The 27,787-nt window shown below is 35.2% G+C and overlaps 2 protein-coding genes and 1 long non-coding RNA gene across 4 annotated transcripts; 1 reads left to right on the top strand and 2 right to left on the bottom strand.

Moving 5' to 3' along the window:
- Positions 1–699: 699 nt before the first annotated feature.
- LOC104893198 (ABC transporter G family member 22) lies at positions 700–11,640 on the top strand. The gene is made up of 10 exons (XM_010679292.4): positions 700–1,087; positions 7,265–7,335; positions 8,037–8,272; positions 8,369–8,524; positions 8,601–8,784; positions 9,248–9,556; positions 9,796–10,083; positions 10,331–10,615; positions 10,729–10,836; positions 10,960–11,640. The coding sequence occupies exons 1-10, from the start codon at positions 700–702 to the stop codon at positions 11,170–11,172; spliced, it is 2,238 nt and encodes a 745-aa protein (XP_010677594.1). The 3' UTR covers positions 11,173–11,640.
- On the bottom strand, positions 9,404–10,444 carry LOC125497531 (uncharacterized). Its single transcript, XR_007274400.2, has 3 exons — positions 10,303–10,444; positions 9,762–10,186; positions 9,404–9,542 (listed from the first exon to the last, which is right to left on the bottom strand). It is a non-coding gene; the product is annotated as an uncharacterized LOC125497531 (long non-coding RNA).
- On the bottom strand, positions 11,588–27,787 carry LOC104893199 (prolycopene isomerase, chloroplastic). 2 transcript variants are annotated; one of them, XM_010679293.4, is made up of 13 exons: positions 26,955–27,787; positions 25,348–25,554; positions 25,159–25,258; positions 24,454–24,536; positions 24,296–24,352; positions 24,070–24,222; positions 23,876–23,954; positions 23,631–23,779; positions 23,419–23,553; positions 23,099–23,212; positions 12,389–12,499; positions 12,191–12,299; positions 11,588–11,975 (listed from the first exon to the last, which is right to left on the bottom strand). In XM_010679293.4, the coding sequence occupies exons 1-13, from the start codon at positions 27,627–27,629 to the stop codon at positions 11,902–11,904; spliced, it is 2,046 nt and encodes a 681-aa protein (XP_010677595.1). In that variant the 5' UTR covers positions 27,630–27,787; the 3' UTR covers positions 11,588–11,901. The 2 variants fall into 2 exon arrangements, 1 of the variants encoding a protein (XP_010677595.1); XR_007274399.2 differs by lacking the exons at positions 11,588–11,975; positions 12,191–12,299 and having other exon boundaries at positions 23,391–23,553.

Raw genomic sequence — 27,787 nt, 5'->3', positions numbered from 1 at the left:
CCAGGGGTCCCCCCTTCATAAATGTACCTTTATAAAGGATGGGTTACACCACAAAAGGTGTCACAGTTTAGTTGTTCACTGAGTTTCCCTCTTCAAAGAGATCACCTCTATCTCTGTCTTTCTTTCTCTCTCAAATCTCCTCTTCCTTGCAAGTTCGACACCTTCAAATTTCCATAAACCAAAAGGCAAAAGGTAGCTTCACTCCCATTTCTCAGCTCATCTTTTAGCAACTCCAATTGTTCAAAGTCCTATGATGAATACATATGTCTCATACTAATTCATGATGTTTTTACATATCATTATTGTCATGGTTGTTATGACTTACTGAGTTACCAAGTAATTTAATCACTTAACTAGTTATTACATGCATAAGCCATCAGCATATATCATCCAGTCATCCTTTAACCTTTAGTTGTGCTTGCATGGGGTTCTCTCCTACTGCAAAAAATAATTTTACTTAATTTCTCTTCTCCTCTCGTTGAATCAACGCATTATTTCATGCACCATTTTCTACCAAATTATTTAAAGTTAAGCTAGATATTTTCCCATGGGATTTTAACCTCTCTTTTTTTTTACAATAAATACAGCTAATCACCATATATCGTTGGACACTATAACCACATATTTTGGAGTCACACATTTATACAACTACACATATCCTTTTGTGTAGGAAACTCAACTACTAGTACCGTAGGCCCAATGATGGACAAGATGAATTCCACCATGGGGTTAGTCCGGACAAAGTCGGACCAACTAGTGGAGACGGTGGCGGCAGCGATGGCGGCGATGAAGTCCTCACCATCAGGGGAGGGGACTACGGGGACAACCCCAACCGTAGACGGATCACGAAAATCAAGCCGTAGGATAACCTCCCCAGGGGGTGCCAACTCCAGCAGCAGGCACTACAATACACACATTAGGAAGACAAGGAGCGCTCAGTTGAAGCTTGACATCGACGATCTCAGCAATGGTGCGGCCCTTAGTAGAGCCTCTAGTGCTAGTTTGGGCCTTTCCTTCTCCTTCACTGGCTTCAACGTGCCTCCTGAAGATATAGTTGATTCCAAACCCTTCAGTGATGATGATATTCGTAAGTTTTTTTTTTTTTTTTTTTTTATGTTTTGGTTATTCATATAATATGGTTTTCGCTCAATTATTATTGTTTCTGGTACACCTATATTCTAGAAATTCCAATATCACGTTAATTTACAATAAAGAGAGCTCTCTGTGATTACCATATATAATTTTCTAGAAAAGTTCCAATATCACGTTAATCTACGATAAAGAGAGCTTTCTAGGAGTATCATATATAATTTTCTAGACAACAAAAATGATATACAAGATTACCATATATAGTTTTTCTAACTAGTATGCATTTGATTTGCTAAGTGAAACTCTTATAATATAAAGTATTGTAAAAGAAAATAATTGAAGTTGATATAGGTGAAATACTTTGCTAGAGTAACCTTTTAGACGACACCTTGTGCTTAGATTTGATAAGGACTAACTACTACCAAAACGATTTCAAATTAAAGGCTAAATTTCGGCTTTCTAGTTTTTTTAGGTAAAAGCAAGTGAAGATTCATACTTTCCATTGGGTGGATGAGCACAACATTATCTTTTCTTTTATAACATTGAAGTAAATGAATGCTAAAGAGAGCTTCATAAAGTGAGCTTGATAAAGATTCTCAAGTTATATTAATTGGCTAAGGATGTTTAATCCTATAAGTCTTGGAAAATCCTAAATACTTTTAATATTTCGGTCAAATAAGTTATATACTGTTTAAGATACTCAAGTCAATTTATGTAATATGCTCTACTTGGTTATGAAATTGCATAGATATGATATATGATTAATCATAGAATTCCTAGACATTATTAAACCACAAATGTCCATATATAATTTTAGTTATTAATAAGATTGTTTTAAAATAAGGTATGCTAAAGGTGATAAAAGTAAATTTTCCGTGTGTAGTTGTTATAAAAAAAAATATTTTGTTGATATGGCTTTGTCATTTTGGCTTAACTGAAGTCATTTTGTTTCATACATCATGTTTAAGATTAATAAAGAGGAGCTATAAATCTAATCATCCTACCAAAAAGAATATAAGTAATTGAAACACAAAATAATAGATGCCAAAAAAAATTTCAATGTTAAAATTAAAAAAGTGTTTGAAAAAATCTACAAAGAACAATGAGAAAACTGCAAGAGATATTCATTATTGATTAAAGTAGTTCAATGATATCCGACATATGATATTAAACATTATCGATTAGTACTTAGTTTAGTGGTAAAGTTTGTTTCTAACAATATCAAATTTATTTTATCATCTTTAACATAACTTATTAGGGTTTAACCTGTGTGAGGTTTTGGCTCCATAAGGCACTTTTCTTTACAATCTAAAAACAAAATAAAAGTATAATGTTAAGCATTTAATATTCCCTCCGCTTTTCTTTTTTTTTTTAATTTGCTACATTGTTTTTGCACAATTTTAAAGAAATTTTATACACTTAATATCTCTTATGCATATCTCTTATGTCTTTTAAGTAAAAAAAATAATAATTTGATATTATAAATCTACACATCAAGACGAATATAACAAGACTATATATGCCTATATTTTTAATTATAAAAAAAGCAAAATATACATCGGGGAAAGGTGATGACTTGATTTTCCAAAGTAAAAATTTAGTAAATACAAAAAAAGTAGAGAGAGTAATAAAAGTCAAAATTGTAGAAATATGAAAAAAAAAAATCAACATAAAATATAAATTATTATAAGACGAACTCATCTAATACTCAGCTTTATAGCATTTTCACATTAAGATGGGTTTGCTCACATCGAAACTCTTCATCTTAGACCTAAGTACTCCACCAACATGAACAGCCATCACAAAGCTTTAATGTGAATTCAGCTATTTCGTTATGGAGGTGGTGGGGGGTCCACTTTCCACGTTCATATAAAATACAACTATAGCCTAGAGGAGGAAAAAACTTCTGGTAGTCTTTGTTCCCCAATATAACGTTCAAGCATATATGGCCAAGAAATAATTTAATAAAAATATAATACTCTTGAATCCACAATATGTTTACAAATGTCACACTCCATGATTTTTTTTAGAATAGTATTCCCTTAGTTGTTGCTTGGTTGCTTTGCAAACTATGAGCCAACCAAATGACAAGAGTACGTTAGGGTAACTGGAAGCCCGGCCCACGAGACAAATAAAAGGTCTTTGTTAGTGCTAAAGTTTTCCTTTGTTCTCCACCTCTAGTCATCATTGAGGGTCCCTCTTTTTCTACAATTTTAGGCTAAACCCACTTGGTTTTACGACTTACAACTTTTAGTACTGAATAGGACATGCCTTTGCTCTGTACTAAATTGTCCATGGTAGTAGTACGTTGGGGATGGGTTGTATAATTTTAACTCTTTCTTTCTTTGTTTTGTCCTTTTTATTTTTCTTAAAGATATTATTTGATTTAGTAGGTGAAATATTATGAGATTGTTTTATTTATTTATTTTTATTAGGAAAGATAAGTGGTCCGAAAACCAACCCTTGCTAGGCTACTAGCCTGTAGAGCACATCAGCTCAGAGGCTGGTACAAGACTAAACAGCCCAAAATTAAATGTCCAACATATTGTTGGAATGAGGATTCGAACCTTGGACATTGCCCTGAAATTCGGGGTGGTACTCCACTGAGCTACCACCTCTCTATGAGATTGGTTTATGAAACAACACAAAAAAGCTTTAATGATAAGCGATGAAGATAAAACATATCATATTTAGTAAATTAGCTAGTTATTAGGCCCGGGTTATGCCCCGGGTAAGAAAGAATTTCATTTATTAATATAATACTTTATGATAATAACACTAAATACAACTTAGCCTAGTGGTTAGAACTTTAATATATGTACTTGAGTCTTGAGGTCTTGGGATCAAATCCTATACTATGTAATTTCTTAATTTTTTTATTGTACATGGATTACATGAACTAAAACTCCCTAGGAAGAGCGCCGCATAGCATAGTTTCTTGTTTTCGCACGTCTTTTAATATATTAGTATAGATAATGATGTTATAAGTTATTTGAACTCATAAGTCACATAACTTTTATATTTGAAGTAGAAAAGGACGCCCAAGCGCACTTGCTTGGTCCAGTCCGATCTGAGAAAGTGTGGGGTTTGAACAGCTCAAAAATCACGTACTTAGGCCAAAATCACAACCCACCTCGAAAAAGTCTGCTTCACCTTGAAAAGTTTGCCATGATTTTTCGATTATGGGAATGCTATTGTATACTGAAGCCCTGCCCGACCCAATCACTATACCACCTCTAATTGTATGGATGAGATTTTGTATCAATAGCCAAACACATTAAATAGATCTCTTTTACTCTTAAGTAAACTTCATAAATTTCTTACACTGACACGCCTCTAAAAAATTTTACTTTTAAAGAAAATAGAGGTTAACATGTATTGGTGAAACTCTAATGTGAAAAACTAACTAACGAGAAGTTAATAAGGTTGGAAATATAATATACACCAACTCATTAGCATAACAAACAACCTTTTCTGTTTTTCGAATGTTTTATATGTTATATTAGCTGCTTCTAACATATGTGATTGACACGGTACTTTTTCAAGAATATATGTAACGAGGGTAGAGATAAGGAGAGATAAATCATGCTATAGCAGACATATAAAGAGTATTTCCCCAAATAAAGTAATGTTTGTAATTAATGTAAAACTCGCAAATTATAAAAATGTTTGCAAGTAATATGTAACGGTGGAAGTATTAGATATACAATAATATGTAAGAAATTTTGATTAGGAGAAAACCATAACGAGGAATCAAGATCTAAAGAAAGCTCAAAACATTTGTCCAACTTATATGGAGAAATTATTCAAATGTCATTAATTCTCTACATATGTAAATGGGGGATAAATTTGACAGTCGTAATAGTCGGACACACTAGTCATCTTTGAAAGTAACTACCAAAACATAAGTGACCTTTGATGAGATTTGATAGCACAAAAGAAAGCTCGATTACCGCTACTCGTGCAAACAAATTGAGGTCTACATTATTCATCAACTCCTACATCGAGTCCATTCACATCAAAACAAGACTAAACCTTATCGTCAAATCTATATCCCATCTTTACAACTGTCTCTTTTTTGTTTTCTTGTAAATATGTAGTTTTTCCCCCATTGACTCTATAATATTTTCATTATAGTTGCTGGGAAATACATATAAAACAAAACAAATTACAAAAGTTTTATTTAAAGCAGTCTTCTATACTTCTACCTATAGTAGTGTCACCTCCTTTTTAATTTACGTCAAATACTCATATTAAATACTTGACAATGCAATATTATTAGCAACAAGCATTTCAATATTTCATGATAGACCAATATCACGGAATATTTTTATAAAATAGCCAAATCAGACACCTAAACACATACTCCCTCCGTTTCCTAAAAATCTTCCATCTTTTCGTTTAAGTGCGTTTCCAAAAGATCATACTCTTTTACTTTATTCCTTATTTGGAATTTTTTTTCCTTTTTTTTTTCTTTTTTACCCTCTCATGTCCCTATCATATGGTGCACCATTACATTATTAATTCAATTTTACTTCCTTTCTCTATCCTACTTTAACCCCTTTTTATTTGTTTATTTATCTTAACCCCTTTTATTTGTTTATTTATCTTAACCCCTTTTATTTGTTTATTTATCTTAACCCCTTACTCTCTTATACTTTACTCACCCCACAACCCACACAACTTGATTCTCATTGGTATCTGTAGTAACAATAACAAGGAAGATCTTTAAGAAACGAAGGTAGTACTTATGTATAATGTCCAACTAAATTGTGCATGTGAGATTGTGAGTAACGAGCTTCCATTTTATTACAACTCAAAATAATTTACGGAAAGATATAGTACAAAGTTCACCATCTTTTTGGTACTATAATAATTGTTAGATTTTATGAGAAACTAGATTATATCCACTAGTTTGCATAATAAAAAAAAAACCCACGAATGATTATGCTTTCTAGAATAGTTACTCCAATTTACCATATCCTATTTCCTGAACATCCATATTTAAGAATCGATTACTTCTATAATCTATCTATAGTAGCTTTTATAATAGTTGTGTCATATTATTTTTTTAACAGGTAAGTATATTATACCAATGCCTTCTCGTTTATTTACTGTAGGTGAGGGTATTAAGGAGTTAAGGACAATTTAAACATAACATGGTTAACTTTTATTTCATAGTCAGAAGGAGAAAAAATTACATGATTATAACATTTAAAAATTAGCCAAATAGTTAACAATTAGATATCTAAATCTTTAGAATTTGAGTCTAGAAGATATTCATGTAAATACACTATATATATAAAACTCACTATCTTCTCTATTTTATTTCACATTTAGATTTTCAATAGTATTGTTTGGAAGGCCAAACTCCAGTCATCCTCAATGTAGGACACTTCTTGTCGAAAAAAAATGTAGTCACTACTCACTATGTTAGCGACCTCAGTCCTTGTTAGACTCGCAAGTCAATAAGTCGAAAATCTAAGTGGTTTGCAACTTGCTCCACAGCAACGTTTGAAAAATCAAAATCCTATCTCAAGTCGTTGGGTAATTGAAATCCACTGACGAATATGGAAATTTGATATGACAACTACGATAACCAACGACGTCAGACTTTTTACACGTCTATTACTCTATTCAAGTTTGATTTATGGCCATTTGGACAATAAGGTCCGCAAGCGATGTTAGCAGAACTCCAAATTGTACTTTATAACACCAAATGCGGCAAATTACCCCCCGGTCCAGATCCTCTAGAGTTTTATGAAAACTCTACAAAGTAGAGTTGAATCCTGACCATATATTATAAGATCAAGGGCGCATGATTAGTGGGAAAGGAAAAGATATGGGCAGAATATTCGGGGGAAAATAGGGGGTTTTTTTGGGGAAAAAAATACAAGCCTTTGATTTCTTAATCAACGACTGATATTTAACGAACTCTACCGTGTAGAGTTATTTTGAAACTCTAGAGGATCTCAACACATTATCCCCTTACGTTAATTTTCATAATCCACCCCCTTGTAGGAATACTAATAATGGACGTGAAACAAAAAAAAAATACTGATAATTTTAATCACTGCATTTTGGAATGTCATAACAAAACAAAGCTGGAGGAAATTTATGATGGTCTTAAATAAGTGAAATTGACAAAAAAAAATATGGCTTTTGATTGTTGCAGCCGAGGACATTGAAGCAGGACCACGTAAGAAGAAGATTGACGCAGAACCAACTTTGCCGGTCTACTTGAAGGTAACGACGTATCTTCTTGCAAGGAGAAATGATAAGTATCTAATTTTAAGATATCTAAAAATCGTGTTCCTTAGCATGCTTATTTATTCATCATTACTTCCTTGACAGTAATTTACATTAAGGGTAGAATGAGGGCTTCCACTTTTTTCATGTATTTATCTAAATTATAGCTATTTAGCCATTATTGCAGGGATCCCTTTGTCCATCTTTCATCTTAAAAGTTTTGCAAACGTGCATCATTCATGGAGTTGATCAACCTGCATTTTTACTCCAAAAGACGACATGAAGTCTTTCGCTCACGACCTATGCCTATCTATCTCAACAGGTCCAGGGGTTGGAGAGTTTAGCTACTCACAGATCAACGGAATCCCATTGCATTTAGCATGACTAAATATCATGATCAGGTTCAGTCTTGTACAGATCTTGTTTTCTACAACAGTATGTACAAGACATCAAATTACCCTTCCCCCACAAATATATCAAATCACACAACCTTCTACCTACTAGTTTGTTAACTAGAAGGAAACGATGTTTTTAACTTGTATATATCCTGTAGGTAGGGGGGGGGGGGGCGTGGGACAATAGTTGGGGTTCGGAAAGAATAGACTGTACACTCTTTGTGCCAAAGCAATGTACTATTGGGCTGGCTGATTATGAGAGGAATACTGATTGGATTGGTTATTTTGCTTGAAATGTTGCAGTTCAAAGAAGTGACATACAAGGTCATTATTAAAGGAGTGACAAAAACTGCAGAGAAGGAGATCTTACATGGGATCACAGGTTCAGTGCATCCTGGAGAAGTGCTGGCTCTGATGGGCCCTTCAGGAAGTGGGAAGACTACGCTTTTGAATGTGCTCGGAGGAAGGCTAACTCAGCCCAAAGCTGGTGGTTCTGTTACTTACAATGATCAACCATACTCAAAGTACCTGAAAAGCAGGCAAGTATATACACACAAGTTGATGTATTCACTAATTAAATTTAATGATATTGATGAGAAATTCAAGTAAACATGCCAAACCAATGACACTTGCAGGATAGGATTTGTGACTCAAGATGATGTTCTTTATGCTCACCTGACTGTGAGAGAAACCCTCACATATGCTGCATACCTACGACTGCCAAAAACATTAACAAAGCAGCAAAAGGAACAGCGGGCTTTGGATGTCATCTGCGAGCTGGGGTTAGAGAGGTAACCTTCTTGAACCACAAAGTCTGTGAATATGAGAAGTAATAAGTGCCAGTTTCTAATAACTATACATGATCAGGTGTCAGGACACATTGATAGGCGGTTCCTTTGTACGTGGAGTTTCGGGTGGAGAGAGAAAGAGAGTTTGTATTGGTAATGAGATTTTAATCAACCCTTCGCTTCTCTTCCTAGATGAACCAACCTCGGGTTTGGATTCTACAACCGCTTTAAGGACAATCCAGGTTTTGCAAGATATAGCTGAGGTACATTACACTACATTGCTCGAAGCTTACTTCCAATGAATTCTTAACAAATGCTAGTTTCAACTACTTTCCGAATTCTTAATGAACAAGGTTTTCATATACATGCAATTAGATACCATGATAGTCGATACTGAAATCCTACCAATGTACTCAAACTCTTCATCATACCTCAAGTACTTGGGTCAGACCCTCGACACTCCAGTATGGATGTATACACTTCCGACACTTCATACCATAATCAACATAAATTTTTATAAAAATAGACGAGTTGGACACATATTCGTGTTCGACACAATAACCCATCCGAGTAATATAGCATCCTACCTTAAAAATCTCAAATATACTTTTTATACCCTCCCCAATTGTTGCACCTTTATGGTAGCTTCCTGCAATTTAAGATAAAATTGAAAAGAAAGAAGTTACCAAGAATCCTACCTCTCAATTGGTTTCCAACATGTTGCAGGATGGGAAGGCGGTGATAACTACTATCCACCAACCATCAAGCAGGCTGTTTCACAAGTTTGATAAATTGATCCTTCTTGGAAAAGGAAGCTTGCTTTATTTTGGAAAGGCATCACAAGTGATGAACTACTTCTCCGCCATAGGGTGTACCCCTCTGATATCAATGAACCCAGCAGAATTCCTCCTGGACCTTGCTAATGGGAACATAAATGATGTAACTGTACCATCTGAATTAGAAGATAAAGTACAGATAGACGACCCGGGAACTGAAAGAACGAATGCCAGACCATCTGCAGCTGTAATACATGAGGTAACGTCACCCCTGCTCCTCAAATGCTAAACCAAGCAAAACGTTAAAAAAGGACGAGCAGAAAGGGTACAACTTGTAATTTTTATTGTGCTCACATTCAGTTCAACTGACAGTGAGCTGATATATGTTCCAAAATATAACTACAAATTAAATATAGTACACAGAATTATAAAGAAAAAAGAAATGAGAGTATAGGGGTTCTCACATACAATTGCCTCATGTTAAAACTTTCATTGCAGTATCTAGTGGAATCATACGAATCACGAGTTGCAGAGAAAGAAAAGAGAAAGCTTATGGCTCCTCTACCTATTGACGAAGAATTCAAATCAAATTTATCTTCTGTAAAACGAAAGTGGGGAGCAAGCTGGTGGCAACAATATTCCATTTTATTCAGGAGAGGAATCAAAGAGCGAAAGCACGAGTATTTTAGCTGGCTAAGGGTAACCCAAGTTTTGGCCACTGCAGTTATACTTGGATTGTTATGGTGGCAGTCAGATAGCACAACGGAAAAGGGACTAGAGGATCAGGTATAGCCCTATTACATTCTGCAATTAGGTTCCAGGGACGATTTATTTCCACAATACTTCTCATTTGTTGACGGTCCCACGACCATATGCGTACATATGCAAGCTGCAAAAAGAAAATTATTTACTGATGTCAATATGTCACGATAATTACTTCACAGTTTACTGAAAAATTAGTTATTTCATTATCATACAAATCAACATGTTGATTGAAAATCTAACCAGATTCTGATTTTCCCAACTATTGCAGGCAGGGCTGCTTTTCTTTATTGCTGTCTTTTGGGGATTCTTTCCAGTCTTCACAGCAATTTTTGCATTTCCTCAGGAGAGAGCCATGCTTCTGAAAGAAAGAGCAGCTGACATGTATCGACTAAGTGCCTATTTTCTTGCAAGGACAACAAGTGACCTTCCACTTGACCTCGTCCTTCCTGTTCTCTTCCTGCTCGTAGTCTACTTTATGGCAGGCCTGAGGCTTGATGCTGGAACATTTTTCCTAACCGTGCTGACAGTTTTTCTTTGCATTATAGCTGCACAGGTATTTCATGTCAACTAATTTTTCACAATGTTCAGTCAGCAAAAAACTCCTAACCTCATTTTGTCAAAAGTCATCTTCTAGAACTTTATATGATTATTTAGCTGCAATGGCAGGGACTTGGACTGGCTATAGGTGCTTCATTAATGGATATAAAGAAAGCAACAACTCTAGGTTCTGTTACAGTAATGACTTTCATGTTGGCTGGTGGTTACTTTGTTAAGGTAAATATGCCAAAAAATTATACAAGAGTTCCATGGATTTCAGTATCTAAGATCACTTATCTTACCAGCTCTATTGAGATAATATGTAGATAATGCATACTAACTATTCTGCTTCTTCTGCAGAAAGTTCCGATATTCATATCTTGGATCCGTTATCTCTCTTTCAACTACCACACCTATAGGCTACTCCTCAAAGTACACTATGAGCATCATATTGAACCCACAAATATGATGATTTTTGACAGTGGCTTAGAGGAGGTTGGTGCTCTGATTGCCATGGTGTTTGGCTACCGACTGTTAGCTTACATATCTCTAAGGAGAATGCAGCTCCAGTGAAAATAAGCTAAGATTTACTTGTCATTTCATTGGATTACAAGCAAGGCACCTTCGATATTTTACTTTGACACCTGCAAATACCAAGGGAGAAAATTATGTCATAGTCAGAGTGAAAAGAGGGTGCGAAAGTCAGGATGCTGATCCAACTTCAGTTTCCCATGCACATCTAGTTAGCACTTCGTTCAGTCCAGCAAACAGCATAGAGAGCTACAAGATACTTTTCCTATGTATGGAGATATAATATACAAACGTTCTTGAGATAAGCTTTTTTCTAGTAATCTCAGTCTCAAAATCTCAACTTTATCCAATGTATAATGACGTTCTTTAATTAGTGTAACCATCTCCAAATCATGAAGAAACAGTTAACTGATTCAGTGAAGACAAGACAAAGTTGGAGTTCAGTTAGTTGGGCATGTTAAAGCAGAAAACAACTTCTATATATAGAGCATTATTGTTCTTTTTTGTACACTTCAGGACACATTTGCATGTACAAGCTTCTCGTATAAGTCACTACTTTGAATAAATTAATCACTAATATTTCTGATACTGACATAATAAGTGAAATCGAGTATATTCTAAGCCCTGTGATGCAACATCCTCCCCATGACCAGTAACAAACCCATTTCTTCGCAAGAAACATCTGGATATTTCTTCACCTTGACTTGAACAATGAGCCAGTGTGCATCCCCTTGGATGCACCCTGTAGCCATCCTTGAGCCATATAATTATTCAGGCCAATGTCCTCAGCCATCGAAGCAAGCGAAGGAGAGCAGCATCTAATATAGGCGAGGACTTTTCAATCCCTATGCGCAAAAGAACGAGGGAACGCAGGTCAACAAAGAACGAAAAATTATATAACAAATGAGAATAAGCTATTTCAACGATATCAATCAAAATGTATGAAGACAAGCAGCTCAGTTTCCGCATAGCACATAGCAAGTTCGCAACTAATTAATAATTAGCAAGAGATGATACTGGAATTTCATCTAACATCCACTGAAGCATGGATAATACTAACCAATATCTGCAGCCACTCTATGAGCACACATTATTCCTGAAAAGGCCACAGCTATGACCCCTTGCCCTGGGAAACAGCTATCACCAACACAGTAAAGACCATCTATAGCCTGTGAATTCAACAACAGAAAGTCCTATTCACAAATCAAGACACAGGAGGAAAAACATGAAGTCTCAAAACCAATAACTTCCAGCTAACCGTAGTATTGAATGGCATTCCCAGCAAGCCTTTAGGAATCGAACGTGGCATAGGTCCATATGTGCCACTATCACGAGCCAAGAATCGCCTGTGTGTTCTTGGGGACCCAACCTATAATGATAATAGATACATTTCATAATTACAGATGCAAAACTGAACAATAATGGAATGAACATGTTTATCTCTACATTCATGGAGTTAATTCTTTGTTCATGTGCCATAATAGAAACATTAAGAGTTCCAAATTTGATGCTTAGCGGTGTGGCAAAATTTTACTCTAAATTTTTTTAAAAGATATTTTCACTTTGGTGATCCTAGTTCCTTAAACATTGTGTATTTAAGGCTGACAAGACACCATTAGAATTTTTGTATAAACCTAGTTACACGGACTCTTCATTTCACTTGAAGTACCCGTGTCGGATCCTTAACACTCGGATATGGGCGGGACACTTGTACACTTCATTTTGGGCCAAAAGGTTAAAGAGGTTTCAGAAATAGCCGAGTCCGACACTTGGACACGTACCCGTATTGTACATAGGTATCCGAATCCGAGCAACATAGGTTTAATCAGTAACGTGTTATAAAATCCGTTTGGAATCCGAGAATTTTGCCTCAAACAAAGAGTTTTTTTATGTTGGTGCCCCAAGGTACATCACATTTCTACTTTGATGCGCCTTTACCTTTCCCACTTTAATGGCCTGACGAAAAAGATATTAAAGATGAAAATCCATTTGGAATCTTAAATTTGTGCGTCAAATAAAAGTGATTTTTGTTTCTCAAGGGATGGATAAGTTCTACATTAATGCCCCTTGTAATTTTAATGCCCGGATCTATTATATTGATCTCATCTTGGCATCTTGATGTTTTAGATTTATATTCCCTTTGGTCATTGTGGACTTCTATCATTTGATTTTCCATCATCTCCAATTACACGTGTGACTATTATCTTTGATTGCATATTACAAGTGGAGTTGGAAACAATATTTTGAAGATACATAACACACACACACACACACACACACACACACACACACACACACACACATATATATATATATATATATATATATAGTAAAAAGATAAGATGGGCAAGAAGTTCTTAAAATGAGCAAAAATATAAAATGAGCTAAAATTTGTGAAATGACCAAAAGTTTGTTCATATGAGTGAAAACATAAAATGAACAAAAGTTTGTAAAATGAGCAAAAACTTCATAAAATGAGCGAAAGTTTGCTAAAATGAGCAAAAATGAGCAAAATGAGCAAAAACATAAGATGAGCAAAAAACATAAAATGAGCAAAAAATTCGGTTTTCAGTTTTCAACTTAAAGTTAGTTTTCATTGGATCCTACCCCTATATTACATGAGAAATGAGAATGAATTTTACTCGATATAACTCTTATGAATAAGTTAAGTAACTCTAATGAAAAAAATGATGTCACTCCAAAAAAAGAATATATTAGATAAAAAAATTTAAAAAAATTTTTTGGGCTCAAAATTTTTTAGAGGGAGTATAACTCAAATGAACAAGTGTTGTAACTCTAATCCAATCGTGTGGTTGAGATTCATTCTCATTTCTCATGTAATATAGGGGAAAGATCACATAAGAAATGAGAATGAATCTCAACTACACGATTGGATTAGAGTTAAAGACTTGTTCATTAGAGTCACACCCCCTAAAAATTTTTGAGCCAAAAAAAAAAAATTGTAATATTCTTTTATTTGAAGTTAAATCACTTTTTCATTAGAGTTACATCACTTATTCATAAGAGTTATATCGCTTAAAATTCATTCACATTTCTCATGTAAGTATGCATTCTCATATGAATTCACTTATATATATATATATATATATATATGGCAAGATCACATGAGAAATTAAAATTAATCTCAACCACACGATTGAGTTAGAGTTACAATATTTGTTCATTAGATTTATACCCCTCTACAAAAATTTGAGCGCAAAAAAAAATATATTTTTTCAAATTATTTTTTCATATATTCTTTATTTAGAGTTACATCATTTTTTCATCAGAATAATATATATATACATATACATATACATATATACATATGTATACATACATATATATACGTATACATATACATATACATATACATATGTATACATACATATATATATATATATATATATATATATATAGGGTTGGGTTCTAGTGAGAACCCTCTTATGGTGAGAACCGTGAGAACCACTTAAAATGAGTAAAAACTTCCTAAAATGAACAAAAAAGTAACAAATGAGCAGAAACATAAAATGAGTAGAAAACATTAAGTTATCAAAACGTAAAATGGACAAAAATGTAAAAGAAGAAAAACGTAAAATGAGCATAAAAAAATTCAATGAGAAAAAAAAGTAAAATGAGGAAAACGTAACATGAGCAAAAATGTTGATAAATGAGCACAAAATTGTTAAATAAGCAAAACCATAAAATAAGTGAAACAAAAAATGAGCAAAAATGTTATGAAATAATCAAAATCTTCGTAAAATGAAGAAAAATTAGTGGTTCTCACGGTTCTCACCATAAGGGTGGTTCTCATATGAACTTAAACCTATATATATATATATATATATATATATATATACTTCCTCCGTTTTTTTTTAGATGTTACACTTTCTATTTTAGGAAATTTTAAATTAGATGTTACACTTTTATTTTGGGTAATAACTTCTCTCTATCTCTCTCCTATCACATGTTCACATGGGGCCCTTTTGTTTTTCATTCTCTCTATCTCTCTCCATTCCAAAAATTACCTAGGAGTCCGTGATTTGAAAAGTGTAACATCTAATAAAAAACGGAGGAAGTATATAAGTATATATATATATATATATATATACATATATATATATATATACTATATATATATATATATACATATATATATTATATATACATATATATATATATATACATTATATATATATATATATATTAAATACATATATATTATGATACATTTATATATATATATTATTATATTATTATATCATATATATATTACGGTTTTTTCACCAAATACCCCCGAGTTTTCAGAAAATTCACTTGGTACCCCCAAATTTTCAAAATACACGAGGTATCCCTAAGTTACAAACTAATTCACCCAGATACCCTTAATGACTAACGGCGTTAACCGTCGTTAGTCTTACCCTAATTAACCATTAGTTTTAACCCTAAACCCTAAAATCTATCTCCTAATTAAACCCTAACCTCTAACTTCTAGCCCTAACCCTAACCTTAACCCTAACCCCCCTTCCCCACCCTCCTACCACCCCTGGCAGCCCCCACGCCAGCAGGCCCCTTCCCACCACCGTAGCCCCCTCCCCCTATCCCGTCGCCACCCCCTCCCCCAACCCAGTCGAATTACCTACCCCTTCCCCTCAACCCCGTCGAATTCCGCACCTCCTCCCCCACCCCTGACGAAGTCCGTATCCCTCCCCCACCCCCCGTCGAATCCCGCCTACTCCGCTATACTCCAGTTCGAAGATGAAGGCGAGAAGGTTGTCTGGGATCGCGCGTCGCAGTGGGAAGCTCGTCGGCGACTGGGTTGTTGGATTCTGGGCTCGCAACGGCAGTGGGGAAGCTCGCTGGCGACTGGCTTGTTGGATTTCGGGCTCCCGACGGCGGATGGGAGGGGAGGTGGGGTGGGAGAGGGGGGCTGCGAGGGTGGGGGAGGGGGGTTGTTCGGGTGGCGGGAAGGTGGGGGAGGGGATGGTGGGAAGATTAGGGTTAAGGGTTAGGGTTAAGGGTTAGAGGTAAGGGTAAGGATTACGGTTAGTATTAGGGGGTTAATTAGGGTTTAAAATAGAAAATTAGGGTTAATGACTAACGGCGGTTAACATCGTTAGTCATTAAGGGTATCTGAGTGTATTAGTTTGTAACTTAGGGGGTACACCATGTATTTTGAAAATTTGGGAGGGTACCAAGTGAATTTTGTGAAAACTCGGGGGTAATTAGTGAAAAAATCGATATATACATATATATATATATATATATATATATATATATATATAATATTATATATATATTATATATATATTAATATATATATATTATATATATATATATATATATATATATATATATATATATACATGTGTGTGTGTAGAGATGACAGTGGGTAATGGATCCTACACGGATGTGGATCCAGATCCATTTTTGACAGATGTGGGTCCTCAAATTTTGGACCATATGGATCCTCCTTGAAAAAAACGAATCTGGACCGGGTCCTAAAGTATTACCCAGATCCATATCTGTTTACCCGGTTTTATAATATTATTATTTAATATTATATTATCATAATATTAGTTATTACATGTAAAACAGATTTTCGCTTTAATTTCAGAGTATTATTCTAACTAATGTGTGATTTTGTGCGAATTTACAATTGAGTTCGAATATTGCGTTGATAACCATTTTACAGTTTGATAATTGAATAGTTGTAACTTGAAATTAGTTGCAATGGTTATTTTTCAAAAATTAAATGGTTATTAGATGACTTTATTATATAAAATCTTTAATTATTGTGAAAATTAGGGTAGTTTGAAGACAATAGACAAGGATCCATTTTGGATCCGTTTAGGAACCAGATCCGTAGGATCCATACGGATTTGGATCTGGATCCTCATTCTTATTACCCAGTGGATCCGGGTAGGATCTGGATCCTTGCCTAAAAAACGGATTTGGATTTGGATCTTAGAGGACCATGTCCAAATCCTACCCATTGCCATCTCTATGTGTATGTAGGGGCAAAATCACATGAGAATGCTCCTTACATAAGAAATGAGAATGAATCTCAACCACACGATTGGATAAGAGTTACAACACTTGTTCGTTAGAGTTATATCCCCTAAAAAATTTTGAGTCAAAAAAAATATTTTAAATTTTTTTTTCTAACATTCTTATTTCGAAGTTACATCACTTATTCATAAAAGTTATAGCGCGTTACATTCATTCTCATTTTTCAGGTAAGTATGCATTCTCATATGAACTCACTTCTATCTATATATCTATCTAATATATATATAATCTCTTAACGACCCCCTAAGATAGATCCGTTATCCTATACCAAATAAAAAAGATCTGATGCAAAAATTACAGCACGCTTTTATCTTTTCATAATTTGATATGAATCCTGGATTTTGGCAGATACAAATCAAGCCACAACACCGTTATAAAACTGCATTTACTGTTTCTTTTGGCCAATATGAATGGAATGTAATGACTTTCGGCTTTAAAAATGCTCCTTCTGAATATCAAAGGATAATGAACGATATTTTTAACCCCTATTCAGATTTTTGCATAGTTTACATTGATGATATGCTAGTCTACTCAAGCACGATTGACCAGCATTTCAAAAATCTAAAGACTTTTTTCTATCTCATTAAGAAAAATGGTCTCGTCGTTTCGGCAAAAAAGATTTCTTTATTTCAAACAAAAATTAGATTCTTTGGTCACTTGGTGTCTTGTGAAACTATTACCCCTATTGATAGATCTCTCCAATTCACTAGCAAATTTCCTCATAAAATCCTAGACAAAACTCAACTACAGAGATTTCTTGGTAGCTTAAATTATGTTTTAGACTTCTATCCAAATCTTTGTAGAATTGCCAAGCCCCTCCATGATAGACTAAAGAAAAACCCACCGCCTTGGTATGATATCCACACCGAGGTTGTTAAAACAATAAAAACCTGTGTTTTAGAAATTTCATGCCTTAGTTTAGCAAACCTTAATCTGTCTAAAATTGTTGAAACAGATGCCACTGACAAAGGTTACGGAGGTATCTTAAAACAAGTCGGTAATGTAAAGAATACATTATCAGGTTCACCTTAGGGCACTAGAATGATACCCAGGAAAAATATTCTACTATAAAACAAGAAATGTTGTCAATTGTTCTTTGTATTGCCAAATTCTAATCTGATTTATTATATAAAAAATTCCTTTTACGAGTTGATTGTCAAGCTGTTAAAGCTGTTTTAAAAAAGGATGTCCAAAATATTGCTTTAAAACATATTTTTGCCACATGGCAGTCTATCTTAAGCATTTTTGAATTCTAGATTGAGCATATAAAAGGAGAAGAGAATTTTATCCCTGACTTTATAACCCGTGAATTTCTTACAAAAAAAAGACAAAAGATAAGGAGAAGTTCCGACCTCCTCCTGAGAAAACCATATGCACCACACAAAAACCAATAAAAACCTGATACGATGTAGTTGAGAATAGAGAATGGAACTTCCTCCATTGATAGAACACAGGAAGTTCAAGACTGACTCCTTTCAACTGAGCATCCTTCATCTATCCTAAAGCAACCCGAAATCCTCTAAGCCTTCCAGAAGGGAAACCAACAAAGCGGCCATAGAAGGCAAAAATCTGGAGGGTAAAAATATTACATTATTTCAAAACCGAAGGAAGGAGAATCTTCTCAAAAAACCCCTCCTCAAAAACAATTTATAAAACCAGGTAGCTCTAGGTTGTGGTGGCTTAACCTAAGAAAAATGAGAATTTATAATATTTTGTAAAAAATGATTCTCAAAACATTATAACAATTGAACATGGGTATCATGATGAAGATCCCTATGTTTCAATTCAAAAAATCTTTGGAAAAAACTGATTCTACAAACCATGGGATCATACTAAAACAATAAAATATTACCAGACAATCCTTAAAATCAGTGGCTCCGCTGAATTCAAACACTTTTTCTATAAAAATGAACAAGCATAACCCTCTTATTCAACCATCAAAATCCTAAAAGTTCTCAGTCCTCACGACTGGAATTAAGACCTGTCAAAAAACAAACCTTCCTTATTAGCTTCAATAACACATTCCCACATTGTAAAACCTTTAATTATTAGGATTACCAACAGGCTTGGTTTTCCACCTTCCTAATACAAAACAAAATATTATTCCATTCATGGCTAATATACTTAAACACGAAAACCATACAGCCACAAAAATTGTCATCTTGGTTTACGCATTGGTGGAAATTTTATGGCTCGTCTACAAAATTCCTTCACCCTCAGGTTACAAAAAACTATAATACTTTCAAAACCCAATATAAACCTTCAACTATCGAAAGGCATTTTCCTGCCATATTTTATTTTCAATGAAGTTCTACCAACCTTGGGTTTGTCAATGGTTCCTCAAAATAAACCAAGATCAAGGGGGCATAGTTCTCCAAAGAAAATTTAAAACTAGATGGTGGTCAAACTTCAATGCACCACAATCTATTCTTGAACCAGTCATAGAGAATGTTCAAAGAAAAATAGCAACACAGTATCATGGCATCATCGGCAGAACAATCTAAGTTCCTAGTCCTAAAATCACAAGCAAATTCCTTGCTTGCCTCAGCAAAAACTCCCGAAGATTACGCATGGATCCTTCGATAACTAGCTAATAGTATGTCTGAATCCTCCATAACTTCGGACAATGAAACAACAGCAGGCTCTTCCATCCACGTGAGTGACGATGAAGAAAATACTGGTTTCCAGACTTTAAAAAAAAAAGTCCTTTCACTATCTCAAAAGCAGCAACAGAGTTTACACAACAACAGACAAATTTTTCAACAATGAAAAGTTGTTAAACTATTCATCAACAACTTAAAGTTTCAACAAAACGAAATTGTGAACAGTATAAAGCAGAAGACAAATTGTTCATGCACAGTAAAACAACATAAAAGATTCGTTCTCTCCTGTCTATAAATTGAGGTCGGTTCTTCAGTTGAAGGAAAAGCAAAATACACGGTTATATTAGCTCCTCATAAAATCTCTCTCTACCTCTCTCTTCATCCACAAAAATTTGTAACTTTCTTTAGTAGTATCAGTTTCATCTCAAGACAATTTGTAAGTCTTTTCTGTTAAACAATAGGTGGTTAAACAGCCTTACTTTTAATTATTTTATGTTTTCAATGTTTTCATTTATCTGTATTATCTGTTAACACCCCATATCCTTGATCTTATGATCTTATTTTACCTCAGATATACCTTCACCTTCCATATGCTGAACGACAGTATCTTCCGGACTCGCCCTCAGCCTTAGTTTTAACTTAGTTTTAACTGAAAATATTTCTAATAAGCTAAACGTCGTTGAAAAGAACTTTGAGGTCAATAAAAAAAATTAGTTCATGAAGACTTTTACGCCACACATAACCTTTCAAAGGGAGCGTGGTTTTTTGAGCACTTTCTAGATATCCGCGCAAAGATCCAAGAGAGTTATTACAACTTTTTAATACAACACAAAGCTCATATTTTATTTTTTGATTGGTTTGGACTCTATAGTTTTAACCATAACATTAATTACCCTTTTAAATCCATATATAGTGTCAACACCAACAAAAGGACACCCGTCTAGGAGACTCCATATGGCACTGTTCAAGCTGACCATCCTCCGTTGCGACAAATGAGTAGATTTATAAAATGAGTAGATATAAGGAACAAGGATCTGGTCTTACTATTTATTAACACCCCAGTTGCATTTATAAGGAACAAAATATACTACTTGGCTCTGATACTAGAATAAGACCAATAATCTGGGGTGTTAACAGATAATACATAGAAATGAAAACATTGAAAACATAAATAATTAAAAGTAAGGCGGTTTAACCACCCATTGTTTAACAAAAAAGACTTACAAATTGTCTTGAGATGAAACTGATTCTACTAAAGAGAGTTACAAATTTTTGTGGATGAAGAGAGAGGTAGAGAGATTTTATGAGGAGCTAATATAACCGTGTATTTTGCTCTTCCCTCAACTGGAGAACCGGCCTCAATTTATAGACAAAGGAGAACGAATCTTTCACGTTGTTTTACTGTGCACGAACACTTTGTCTTCTGCTTTATACTGTTCACAATTTTGTTTTATTGAAGCTTTAAACTGTTAATGAATAATTTAGCAGCTTTTCACTGTTGAAAATTTTGTCTATTGCTGTTCAAATATGCCTGTAAAACTGTTGTTCTGAAACATTTTGTCTGTTGCTGTGTAAAACTGTTGTTCTAAAACATTTTGTCTGTTGCTGTGTAAACCCTGTTGCTGCTTTGGAGATAGTGAAAAGACCTTTTTTTTTAAGTCTGGAAACCAGTATCTTCTTCATCGTCACTCAGGTGAATGAAGGAGTCTGCTGTTGTTTCATTGTCCGAAGTTATGGAGGATTCAGACATACTATTAGCTAGTTGTTGAAGGATCCGTGTGTAATCTTGGGGGGGGGGGGGGTTTGCTGAGGCAAGCAAGGAATTTGCTTGTGATACTTGTGTAACTATTTTTCTTTAACCATTCTCTAATGGCTGGTTCGAGAATATACTATGGTGCATTGAAGTTTGACCGCCCTCTAGTTTTAAATTTTCTTTGGAGAACCATGCCTCCTTGATCTTGGTTTATTTTGAGGAACCATTGACAAACCCAAGGGATGTAGAACTTTATTGAAAATAAACATAAGGTAGGAAAACACCTTTCGATATTTGAAGGTTTATATTGGGTTCTGAAAGTATTATAACTTTTTGTAATGGAAGAAGTGTTTGAATTCAGAGGAGGGCAGTGATTTCAAGGATTGTGTGGTAATATTCAGTTGTTTTAGTATGATCTCATGGTTTGTAAAACCTTTTCCAAAGATTTTTTGAATTGAAACATAGGGATCTTCGTCATGATAACCATGTTCAATTGTTATAATGTTTTGAGATGCATTTTTTACAAAATATTCGGAAGTCTAATTATTCTTAGGTTGAGCCACCACAACCTGAGAGCTACCTGGTTTCATAAATTGTTTTTGAGGAGAGTTTTTTGAGAAGATTCCCCTTCCTCTGGTTTTGAAATAATTGTAATATTTTTACCTGCGAGATTTTTGCCTTATATGGCCGCTTTTGCTGGAGTTTCCCTGGTTTTGCCTAGAGTTCTCGAAAACTTGGAGGATTTGGGGGTGTTTTAGGATAGACGAAGGATGGAACAAAACTTAAACCAGTTTAAACACTTGGTACAACCCCTAAAACCTACCCGCCATAGACAAGGTATAGCCCTACGGTCTGACCGCCTCTTATAGGACTGACTGCCTCTACAAACCTTAAAAATAGCCGGATAAAAATACGGCAAGAGCTAGTATTAAGAATGGTAAGTACTATATATAACAAAGGATTATTTATACAAGAAATATAATGGTCGGATAGTAATCTTAAAAGAAGATATTAAACTTGGTAAAAGGGTAAATTCTGTTAAAAGTATCATGACAATGTTCTATCGACATCAAGTCAACGTGGTATTTGTCATACCAACGGTATCAACATTAGATTTTCCGGAATTGAAGTGCTATAGCCCTCTCCCTCCTTCTCCTCTCTCTTTCTCTACCAGACCTTGAATACCGCACCTCGTACCCCTAAGGCCCTGACCTCATGCAACTTCCGACATGCTTTGTCCCAAAGCGATATAGGGAGAGCCGTGCTTATAGATTATATCTTAAGAGGCAAGTTTGCCTTGACATCTAAAGCCAGCACTCAAATAGAAGTACTAATAACATTGAGCCTGACAAGCTGTCAGAATCAATGCCTTTTAACCCAATTAATCGTACCCAAGAAGGAAGCATACATGAAGGCAAAGAGCAATCATTATTGATTGACTATCAAGAAACTGAAAGAGAGGGAGGGAGGGAGGGAGGGAGGGAGGGAGGTAGATTCACTCAATCATACTGAATGCAAGCTAAATTTTCTGAAACAATACCTCCTTAAACAATATGGAAGATTTAAGTCCTGGAAACAACTTCTTTTCCAATCTGCCAATGATTTCATCAGCAATAAGCTCCTTCTTTTTGTTGTAGTCTGCCGGAGACAGTCCCTGTGACATCAGAAACCTAAGTTTCAAGATATTTGATTCCCAATTCCCAAACCCTTCATGTAAATTATATTTCAGAACATTCTGGGATTTCAGATTTAAGAGGGAACAGAACATTTAATAATGAGGCCAAACGAATAGAGCCAAGATCTAATTTCTTCTCAGAAAAAAAGAAAGCTACGATGTAATCGACGAAGTCCTGAGTGCACCTGCCAGTCATCGATGGAGGAAGTTGTGAATATGTGGAGAATGTGATGTCCGCTAGGAGCCAATGAAGAATCAAGGATGGTGGGAATGCTCAAAAAAATACTGCCATAAGCCTCCTCTAAATCCTTCCAGTCATTCTAATCACAAAGAAACAAGACTATTGGTTGAACAATTCCTGTAATAAAACCATATATAAAGAAATGTGTGTAAGCACCTCAAGAACAAAGTGGTGGCAATCAGTGTCTGGAGGTAAGACGTCAGCCTTGACTGCCATGTGTATTGAAAGAAAGGATGGGGCCTTGACATACAATCTCCGAAAATCTTCCTCTTCCTTTGGAAGTTTCTCAGCTTTTAAAAGCTTGCCTACACTACCAGGCATCCGCTAATGTTACTGATGACAAAAAACTGCAAATCCCAGTGAGAAAGCAAATAAAACCCTAACTCATTGCCAAGACTCACCAAAGGTATCCCATCTAGTAGCATTTGATATAACCGTTCTGGCATAGAACTCTCTTCCATCAGATAGTCTTACTCCAACCTGTAAATCCACACATAAACATGAGCACGATTGCACACAAGTCCGACATTTTTAGTAAGCCCTTTAAATCCCTTATCATTGACAACTCCAAGCACCCAAAGCTAATATGACTTACAGCCTTTCCATGTTCCAGGATGATGTCTCTGACATTTGCTTTGTAAAGTATTTTGCTTCCTTGATCAATGAGACCTTGTGCAAGGGATTTGGCAATCCTACCCACACCACCAACAGGGTAATTAATCCCTCCAAAATGCCTATCGCATAGAACCTATCATAAAGTATATCAATGACATAACTAAACAATAGATTCCAGAACAAAAGGAGCAAATGAAATATCTTACCATACTTGCATTTATCATCGGAGTTTGCATAGCGTTAACAGTGCTGACAATAAAACACTGCAGAAGATAACATCTTACTATCAGATCAAACTGTTGTTCTCCATGTTACAAAGCATACAGATAGACTGAACTCCTAAGACAGAAGTAATCTGTTTTACCTCAGCATCTATGAAGGACAACAATTGAGGGTCCTTAATGTATTTACGAGCAATTGCTCCAGTATTTTGAGGCAGATAATAAGCTGCAGGTACAAGTAGCAGCATGTTAAACTATAAGCATATGTTTCTAATTAGAAGTAGCGTCTAAGTATCAACCACAGATAAGCGAAGACAATCATTATAAGTTTTAAGAATTATATGTCTATGAATAAAGAATGCTTCAAACCTAGATTCTTTATACACGGGATTTGTAAAAAATGAAAAGCCTAATACACACTTCGATAAGGTCAAGGGATAGGTCAGTTGGGAGCTATCAGCTACTTCATCTCCCATGGCCTGGGTAATGCAATCAAACCTTGTTGTTGCCGCGGGGGGGGGGGGGGGGGGATTTGGGGTAGGTTGTATTACGACCCACAGAGAGGGCATCAATTAAATTATATTACCTTATTTTTAAAACATAAAAAAATTACACTTCAACTGTCCTCCATATGATCAGTATGACAAGCAATAAAAAGAATCAAAACACTCCCAAAGGACTAAAATTTACAGGGTAGCTCAACACATAATACGATAAAACTCTTTCCTCTTTAACTGCCACCCGAACCCAACATATTTTTCTGTCAATAGTAACTCACAATTACATTGATCTAGCTTGATCAACTGAATTCATTAAAATTGTTGCTTGCATTAAAAGTATGTACTTACCAAGGGTTAAGCATTCAAGGGGTTTCTGGAAAAACTGCCCGAAAAGGTAGATTGGTTCCTCAAGTGACTTCAGCTCCAATGAGTTCAGGGCATTGAAGATCTACGTAATTCATAGTATTAATAACACGAATGGTCGACAATGGAAGATCCAAGTTCAAGACAAGCTACAGAGGCGTTACACAAAACTACCTTCCAGCACACCCCATAGAATTTGAAAATTCCTTCCTTCTCCTGGGGGAATCTAGTAGTAAGTTCAGTGATAAAGTCACTATACTCTTTGTGCACTCGAACAGAAAGGTTATCTGGGAGGTGAAAATGAACAGTTGTTGGGTCTGGAATGACTTCCATCTTACATCCTACTGCAGCTAATGACTGGGTGATTAAGTTCAGATTACCCTGTCCACATTCAGGCATTGACAAAGAACAAGAAGTAAGCTAACAGATAAATACATAGCAAATTAAAAGGTTAATACCATGGAACTAAGGTAGACACATCTAAACTTTAAGATCATATACCACTGAATTTCCCATTTCCCTCTCTAGTTGTCCTAAGATTTCATCTTCCCGCACCACCAGCACCCCCCCCCCCCTCAAACAGCATTCGGATTAGGAGTAATTATCACATCCAACTACGGCCATTACAAGGCAACAACTTTTCTGGAAGTTAATAGCATTAGCATTTGTTAAACTTGATGTCAAAGTTGTTCAAAATAGGTGCATATAAGTGTAACAGTTAGCTTCTTGCTTTCACATATCCCCCCACCCCAACCAAAAAAATGAGAAAGAGAGAAAGAGCGAAACATTAAATTATCTTGATTTCAATTGAATTCACTTAATAGAACACAATTCAAGCTTGAAAAAAAAAATATTGAGCAATTTATATAATCAAGCCTTCAAGCTTGAAAAAAAAAATATTGAGCAATCTATATAATCAAGCCCAATACCCATCTGCTCTTCATGAACCAATCTATCAGGCTGTAGAAGGCAGGCAAAAGTCCACAAAAACGAGGATACAACGGAATCACTGTAAGAAAATGTTTGTGCAGCAAGATAGCATGCTTAACAAGTGTCTGTCAAATTCGAATAACACGGATTTAAATTCATATTATACTTTAACATTAGTAGCTGCTAATTATTAAAGACACTTACAAGCAAGCAGAAAAGCAACAAACCCACTCTAGGTGATGCGGAATATAATTTATATGGAATATATTGGATAACATACCTCTACATTATCATATCTAGATATTGAATTCAATCAATGTAATAATAAGCTGCTTCAAACATGATATATACATTTCAAATGAAATAAACAAGAATAAAAGATTAAAAGAACCAAATAATAGAGAAAGTAGAACTCAAACTCTTCGAAATAAGATTGAAAATAAATGGAAGAAGAGCCCAAGAAAGAACTTTAGAAATCAACAAGCCAAGTAGCCAACTAGTAAGTCAAGGGACCATAACAATTTTAAGGAATTAGCCCATCATACAAATATATACTAACATCACACTTATTGGTGTGTTGCTCTTGCACTTGTAAGACAGCAAATACTTTTGACCGAAATTGCATCATGTTTTTATCAATCCATCAATATCAACACAACATTTCATATCTGTTCTTAATCTATACTACACGTTGGCCATCAAGTTCAAAAAAAAAGGCTCTAATCAATGTGCACAAATGCCTTCAAATTTGCAACAGCTACACATAACATTAGAGTTAATACAATCAACCTCAATGCTTAGATAACTTGACTTCCTGAGAACCTAACACAAAGCAAAAAGCAAGCACTAACCTTATCACTGAAGCCAAACATTACTGACGAACCGACATCGAATGTATATCCAGCTTTCTCATAAAACCCAGAACTTCCACCAGGGATTACATACTTCTCCAAAGCCAAAACCTTAGCTCCCTTCACAGCCAACTGTGTTGCTGCAACTAACCCACCAATACCAGACCCAATCACAATAGCATCATAATTTTCTCTCTCTTCATCTCCACCACTTCCTCTCTCCACTACTTCATCTACATTCATCACTGCTCTTAACCTCCCCTCACTTCCCACCTTTCTTCTATCTATCCCATTAAACCCATATCTCAATTTCACATAATTAACACAAGAAACCCTAAAATTCTGACTTGATATGAAGTTCTCTGTACCATAAAACCCTAAAATTACACCTTTACAATCTAATGAGTCAGATAAGCGGAATTTTAGTTTTTTCCATTTGGGTTTAGAGACAAAACTGCAAAGTCCAACTAAACCTGGGCTAGTGAGATTGGAATTAAAGAAATAACTTGTTTTGGGTATGCAAGAATTGAACTGGGTACTTGTGATTTCAGTAGAAAAACAAGTGAAGTTGTGAATTTTTGGTCTGACGTGAGGAGAAAAGTAGGAATTACGGAGATTGTTGGTGCTGGGAGATGCAAGAGGAATTGGGGGTGGAGAGTACGCGAGGAAGTGCATTGCGCTGATGGTGCAGAAGGGAGTGAGTGACCTTCCAAATTGGTGAATTTGGTGAAAGTGGAGGAAAGTGGAATTTGCGTTATCAACCCTGCTGAGTGCTCACTGCTGATGCCTGATGCCTGATGCCTGATGCCTGATGCCTGATGCTAACTTGGTAG

Source organism: Beta vulgaris, chromosome 5 (assembly GCF_026745355.1).
Source record: "Beta vulgaris subsp. vulgaris cultivar EL10 chromosome 5, EL10.2, whole genome shotgun sequence".
Taxonomy (NCBI): Eukaryota; Viridiplantae; Streptophyta; class Magnoliopsida; order Caryophyllales; family Amaranthaceae; genus Beta; species Beta vulgaris.
The sequence above is the reverse complement of the archived record's forward strand: the minus strand, read 5'-3'. Positions and strand labels throughout refer to the sequence as shown.